Consider the following 7,391-nt stretch of genomic DNA (forward strand, 5'->3'; position numbering starts at 1 on the left):
CGGGCCTCCTACGTTGTAGAAGGACCGGAGCTGCATGGGACCATACTATTTCTCATTTCATATATGCTGCTTTTTGCTCTCTTGTGGCCAAAACCACAAACTGGGCTAATTTAATGACCTCCTGTTGTCCATTATTAAGGACAATATCTTTGTTTGCAGAAAGCTAGCGGCAAAAATTTTCCTTTGTCATCGTTATGAAACAGCTATTTTAACGTGAAAAGGACGAGAAAAAACGCCGAACTTGCACTAACTATCTACACCTTTAGTTCACAAAGGGTTCACCAATACCGAGATTTATCTCATTCCCATTACCTGTTCAATAAATACCTTGTTTCCATTACAGTGAATTGACGCTCATCTTCTTGTTTGGCCCACAAAATTAATCACTTTTGATTTTTTCTGTTCATTTAGAAGTATTCCAACTTAGTTATTGTTATATGATCAAAAGATCACAAGTTCAAATCCTGAAAATAATTTCTTACAAAAATAGTATAAAATTGTGTATAATAGATTCTTCTCCAGAATCCTTTATTCTTAAGATTACAGGGAACAAAAGCGGCAGATTCCACAAGTTGAGTAAAGCGGGGGATAAAAGATAAAAAGGAAAGCTGCATAAAAGCAGTAACTTTATCAAAAGGAAGGAAATACCAAGGCAAGAGAGTTCTGAGAAATTTACACGCAAGAGAACAAAGGCCACTTAAGAATCTGGAAAGATGAAGAAAGTAGAGCTCCATTCGTCTACTGAAACTTGGTAGAGTTTGCAAGTGCTCCACCAATTTGGCTTCGTCATACTTGTTCTGATCCTCTATCTCTTTGATTTGTTGGCTGAAACAATTGGCATAGAGTGGAAAGATAATGCTGTGAAGCAAGTGGTCCATTATATCTCTGGAATCTGAAAGTAATGAGTGAAACAGACTTTCCATCCAACAAAAAAGACTTGCAAAACCTAATTTAAACAGAAATCTTTCAATGTATCATTTAGACTTCTGCAAACAAGTATCAGAAGTGATTGGCTATCTGTCGTCATTGCCACATCTTCTAGTGCAAGTGAGTCCCACAAGTTGTCATTACCAAATAAATGCATTTGTCCTCCTACCTTCACACTGTCCTCGTTTTCATTTTATAATTTTGTTGCCAAGTCTGGTTTAATCATACTTAATGTGCCTTGAGTAAGAGCTACTCATGGCCTGAATTTAAAACAACGCCAAGATATAAAAGCTGTTTAATCATTCCACTCCCAACAGATCTGGCTTTCGCAACATTTTATAATATTAGACTCTGGTTAAAGTTGTCGGACCATGCAAGAATTGGCAGCTTATGTCAGACACGACAAGTGCTTGAAGCCAAGAGCTTGCGATCACATGCGACCTTTTGAAATCAAATGCTATGGTCACAGGAATACAGTCACAGTAAAACTTTTGGATGCCTTTCTAATCATCTTATGCCATAGCAAAAACAACAAGCACAATAGCATTGCATATTTCAGCTGATTTAAAATGCAAGTATACACTTTGATGACCATGACAAAATCAATATGCTATTTTTTTGGAGTCTTGATTACATTTTACGTAAACTTTTAAAACGAACTACTTTGATGAATGACTGCACATGTTAGGAAATGTCAGCGCATCTAGAATTCTAATGTGTTCCATAAATCTCAATTCAAAGATACTCCACGCGTGGTTGGAACCAAATTTCTTTTGGGTTTCCACAGTATGAAGTGGATGAATTAAATCCTAGATCTCTAGTCACTAAAAAATTGGCAAATAAGAAAATATCACATTCTTTCAACAGTCATAAATAGAAAGTAAGGAAGAAATAAATGAGATGAAACACTAGTAATTTCAGAATGATTTAAACCATTGGAGATTTTATATTTTCTAAAATTGAATTAGCAATCATAAAAGAAGAGTAACATTGATGGCATTACAATCATCTAGCATTCATTGTTCTGCAGCATTTCTGCTAACCCATGCCAAGTCACCGTTAGGAGAAGTGTTTCCTGAAGACACTGGGAATTTTCCATTCTTCTTTGACCACTGCCAGATCTTGGACACTGAGAAACTCTCACCTTGGCTTCCAATACGCAATCTCTTTCCCTCCGTTGCATCAGTGCTTGTAGAATGCTGTTCGTTCGCTGCTCTTCCCCTGACCACCCTCAGATCACCATTCTTGATTCTAGTACTATCAAGTGTTACTTCGAGATCGGAATCAGCAACCACATACTGATAGTAGCCCATGGAGAAGCATCTCCTTGCATCTAAATTGTTACTACTTGTCTCTCCTTCCTCCATTCTCACAGCACCAGAAGGAGCTCCACTGTCCTCATCCTTTGCTGCTCCATTTGCATTAGCGCACAAATTCTTGAACTTGCCAAGCCGAACTGAGAACACCCTCTTTTCCAAGACCGTGTCATGGCCTTCTACCCCTAGATCCCTCGAGAACCCGCCCTCTTCCCTTAGATCCTCAAAATCGAGCAATGGATATTCAATCGAGAAACTGGGGAGAAAGAGCGCCCCCCGGCACAGTGGGCAGGTGGAGTTGGAAAGAAGCCATGTATCAATGCAGTTGATATGGAAAGCATGGCTACAGGTGGGCAAAAGCCTAAGCTTTTCTTCTTGGGCAAATTCGCAAAGGCAAACAGCACAATCGAACGGTTCCTTGGAACCGACTATCTCCTTCGAACCAACGATCTCCTTGTAGAGGAAGACGGGCAGCGCGTCGATGAGAACCTGGTCGAGGCCCGAGTCATGGAGGTCAAACAGCTGCTGGAGTTGACGCTGGATGGCGTCAGGCCCTTGAAATTCGCCAGAACGGCGTCGAGCAGGGTCAGGGGAGGTGGAAAAGGGGTGTTTTTTGATGAGATATCGAACCAGGAGGTGAAGGAGGCCGGAGATGAAGAAGACCACTGCAAGAATGACTATGATGAAGAGGACTGCAGGGCTAATCCTACTGCCTGGTGGAGCTGGAGTTGGAGTGGACGAGGTTTGTGATTGTGAGATCGGGATTGAATCCTTCAGAAAAGATGCTAAATGGGAAGATTGGTGGTGAGCTGGAGAGAGGAGCCAAGGAGCTCTAAGGGATTTGCAGATTGAATTTACCATCTCCTTCTTTGATTTCGATCCCACCACAAAGCATTTCAACTTTCAAGGACAAGGATGCTTAGCGATTCAGCTCTTTCTTGCATGCGACATTTCTGCAGCCATGGGGAAGATACTTTTCCATAAGGAGAAAAAAAAAAGGTGCAGTTAGCTAAAGAAGGTTTACAAGCTAAAACCATAACATGAAAGCTAAATACGAGCAAGAATGGATTTGTACCATTAGATGCCACTACTAGAGAGAGAGAGACTCTTTGTTACTTCAAGCCAAGAACCTGAAGAAGGAAAAAAAATAAATCTTTGCCATTAGAGAGCTCATCTCTGGTCTCTACTTCGGCATGGGAGACTTTAGACTCCGAGACCTGCCCTTGAGGTGAAGAATCAGGAGATTAAATCACTGCTGCAACTTAGCTTTTACTTTGGCTCGAAAAAAACGAGATGGCGTTTCCAAACCCCCAAATTCTTTGTGGAACTGCAAAATACTAGTGGTTTCTGCTGGGTTGGAGCCACAGCATTTGAAGAAGTAGACTTACGGTGCAGGGGTGGGTGGACTGGAGGTATCATGACTAGCAACAATCCCAATGTTTGAACTTTTAAACTCTGGACTTTGAATAGAAATCACTACATTCATAGTATATCAATGGAAAATATTTGGGAAGAGGAGAAAAGAAGAGAGAACGTTTCTTATTGTTTTTATTTTCCACCTAATTTAGATAGAACAGGGAATGCGTTTATGATTTTTTTTTTATTTCTTAGTTTTTAATTTTTGTTTTGTAAAGTTTAAGAAAATGAAAAAAAATTAAAATATATATTTGTTCTCAATTTTGTACAGTATTTATATATTGAAAATAATTTTTTACCATGAAAATATAATTTTTATTTGTTACATTAAAGATGCTAGATGTTTCTTGATACGGGTTATGATAGGTCGGCCCAGCGAGTGAAAGAAGGGCCTACGTCGAGAAAAATAGGAAAGGTATATAGCCGGTCGAATGAGAGTCAAGTGAGCACCCATGTGCTCATATATGTTCCGTCGGGCAAAGCTTGCCCGAGCATAAATGTATTTAGCCTTATATATAATTTTCAATATGTTACCGGTAGACCGAAGGCCGAGTGAGCACTCATGTGCTCATACATGCTCGGCCGGGTAAAGCCCGCTCGAGCGTAAAAACACTTAGTCTTATGTATGACCTCTAGCATATTACCGGGCGATCGAAGGCCGAACGAGCATCCACGTGCTCATATATGCTCGGCTAGGCAAAGTCCGCTCGTTCATAAATGCATTTAGCCTTATATATGATTTTCAGTATGTTACCGGTCGACCGATGGCCGAGCGAGCACTCACGTGATCATACACGCTCAGCCGGATAAAGCTCGCCCGGGCGTAAAGGTACTTAGCCTTATGTATGACTTCTAGTATATTACCGACCGACCGAAGGTCGAGTGAGCACCCACGTGCCCATATATGCTCGATCGGTTAAAGCCCGCCCGAGCATAAAGGCATTTAGCCTTATATATGATTTTCAGCATGTTACCAGCCAACCGAAGGCCGAGCGAGCACTCATGTGCTCATGCATGCTCAGCCGAGTAAAATTCGTCCGAGCGTAAAGGTAATTAGCCTTATGTATGACTTCTAATATATTACCGACCGACCGAAGGTCATGGAAGCACCCACGTACTTATAAATGCTCGGTCGGGCAAAACCTGCCCGAGCATAAAGGTATTTAGCCTTATATATGATTTTCAGCATGTTACCTGTTGGTTGCTATGCAAATATCATATCGATTCCCCTGTACAAAAATTTTGTACAAGTCCTGAACCTTTACTAACAACCTATTGTGTTCTTTAGAAATTAAATTAGGAATCGCAAACGGAACTTAACATTATTGATTCCAAATTTAACTTATCTGTTCTCAGTGGTTTACACTTGGATCGCAAACGATACTTAACATTATTGATTCAAATCCACCCATGCTACAAATTCAATTAAATGTTAATTTCTAAAATTGGCTTCCAGGATTACATGGCGAGGTACTAGACCTTCTTGGGTATGGGATCATTCACCACCGCCTAGACAAAACCTTTTAAAGAAATCTAATATTTAATTTCCTTATATAACCCTAGATTTAACCAAATAGAACAATCGAATCACAAATTCAAAAAATAAAAAAAAAACACAAATTCGAATCACAAATTCGAAATATAGAATCATATGCCTCTTGTGTTTGGTATTTCTAAAACTATACAAAGAAAGCTAGTATGATGCAGAATAGAATTACTAGTTATACCTTTCTTTGTAAACAACAACCTCTTGATTTTCTACCATATTACTCTTCTTATCTCGGACGTTGTGTGGGTGACGATCTACCGAGACGAGAACCACCCAAGCTACCTTCTTCTCCAAGCAAGTTTCGGCCACCACAAGAACTCCAAGAGAAGATGAGGTTCGGCCACCACCAAGCTCCAAGGGATGCTAAGAAACAAAACCTCCTATCTCTCCTTCTTCCTTAAGTAAGATTCGACCACCAACCAAGCTCCTTGAGATGAAGATGCCGCCGACCAAGGAAGAAGAATAGGAGAGGGAGAGGATGTGAAGGGCTGGCCACCAACCAAGGAAATAGAAGTGAGGAAAACTATAACATAAGTTATGAGATGAGGCACCTCTACCTTCTCTTTTATATTCCTTGGTCTTGACAAATAAGGAAAATTTTATAAAAAAAACTTCCTTATTCTCTTAGCTAATGAAAGGAAAGTTTAATAAAAAATTTCCCTTTCAAACTCAATGTGGTCCACCTCTTAATCATCCAAGTAAGGAAAGTTTTATACACAAAATTAAAACTTTCTAATTTGTTTTCAGAAATTTTTAAAATAAAAAATTTCTCTATTAATTTTCCCTTCATGGTTGGTTATAAAAGGAAATTTTATAAATTAAAATCTCTCTATTAAAACATGTGGATGATTTCCAAAAAGGAAAGTTATCTTTAAAATTAAAATCTTCCTCTCAATGTACAAATAAGGAAAGTTATCAAATCTTTTCTTAATCTTTTGTAGAAACTATAAAAAGAAAGATTTAATTTTGAAACTCTCTTTTAAATCATGGGGATGGTTAAAAAAGGAAAGTTTTATCAAAAATTAAAACCTTCCTTTCAACTACAAATAAGGAAAGATATCAAACCTTTCACTTAATCTTTTGTAGAAAGTTATAAAAGGAAAGATTTAAATTTTAAACTCTATTTTAAAACCATGAAATCCACATAAAAAAAAATTTTAAAAATAAAACCCTTTTAATTTTATTGTGGTCGGCCACCTAAGCTTGGACTCAACCTAGGGCCGACCACACTTCAACCCATCCAAGCCATGTTTTGGCCAGCCCTTGCTTGGGCTCCAAGCTTGGCTTGGCCGGCCACATAAGGATGGGTAAGAAGGTGGGTATGGGTCGGTATAATACTTTATAAATAAGAGGCTATGATAGGGACCGAGAGGAGGAATTGGTTTTGGTCTCCCGATGAAATTAAGCTTCCCGTATTCACCCTGAACACCCAACTTAATTTCATCAATAATAATTCATACCACTAAAGAATTATTATTGAACTACCGCACCAATCTCAAATTACATTTTGGGCTCATTCTTATTTTGAGTGTATTAGTCTCCCTGTGTTTAAGATATAAAATGCCCACTAATTAAATGAGTTACTGACAACTCACTTAATTAATATCTAGCTCCAAGAGTAGTACCACTCAACTTCATTATCATGTTGGACTAAGTCCACCTGCAGGGTTTACATGACAATCCTTATGAGCTCCTCTTGGAGACATCATCAACCTAGATTATTAGGACACATTTTCCTTCTATAATCAACAACACATACTATAAATAATATCATTTCCCAACTTATCAGGCCTCTTGATTTATCGAACTAAATCTCATCTATTGATAAGTCAAAGAAATAAATACTAGATATATGTGTTTGTTATTATATCAGGATTAAGAGCACACACTTCCATAATAACAAAGGTCTTGTTCTTTTATTCAGTCAGTATAAAAAGAACTTACCTTAAATGGTCCAACTCAATACACTCAGAGTGTACTAGTGTAATTTTATAGTTAAGATAAACTAATATCAAATTATACTACGACTACTCTAATGGTTTGTTCTTTTCCATCTTAGTCATGAGCTACTGTTTATAATTCATAAGGAATTGATAACATGATGTTCTGTGTGTGACACCACACACCATGTTATCTACAATATAAATTGATCCTGTCCGAATCGCCGAACCAAGGGACGCTGG

At 38.5% G+C, this 7,391-nt stretch overlaps 1 protein-coding gene across 2 annotated transcripts; it reads right to left on the minus strand.

Annotated features, from left to right (window-relative positions):
• Nucleotides 1–1,808: 1,808 nt before the first annotated feature.
• On the minus strand, nucleotides 1,809–3,692 carry LOC121975072 (RING-H2 finger protein ATL46-like). 2 transcript variants are annotated; one of them, XM_042526447.1, is made up of 2 exons: nucleotides 3,319–3,692; nucleotides 1,809–3,196 (listed from the first exon to the last, which is right to left on the minus strand). In XM_042526447.1, exon 2 carries the CDS (start codon nucleotides 3,102–3,104, stop codon nucleotides 1,944–1,946), a length of 1,161 nt encoding a protein of 386 aa, XP_042382381.1. In that variant the 5' UTR covers nucleotides 3,105–3,196; nucleotides 3,319–3,692; the 3' UTR covers nucleotides 1,809–1,943. The 2 variants fall into 2 exon arrangements, with proteins under 2 accessions (XP_042382381.1, XP_042382380.1); XM_042526446.1 differs by having other exon boundaries at nucleotides 1,809–3,216.
• Nucleotides 3,693–7,391: the final 3,699 nt, after the last annotated feature.

Source organism: Zingiber officinale, chromosome 4B (genome assembly GCF_018446385.1).
Source record: "Zingiber officinale cultivar Zhangliang chromosome 4B, Zo_v1.1, whole genome shotgun sequence".
NCBI lineage: Eukaryota > Viridiplantae > Streptophyta > Magnoliopsida > Zingiberales > Zingiberaceae > Zingiber > Zingiber officinale.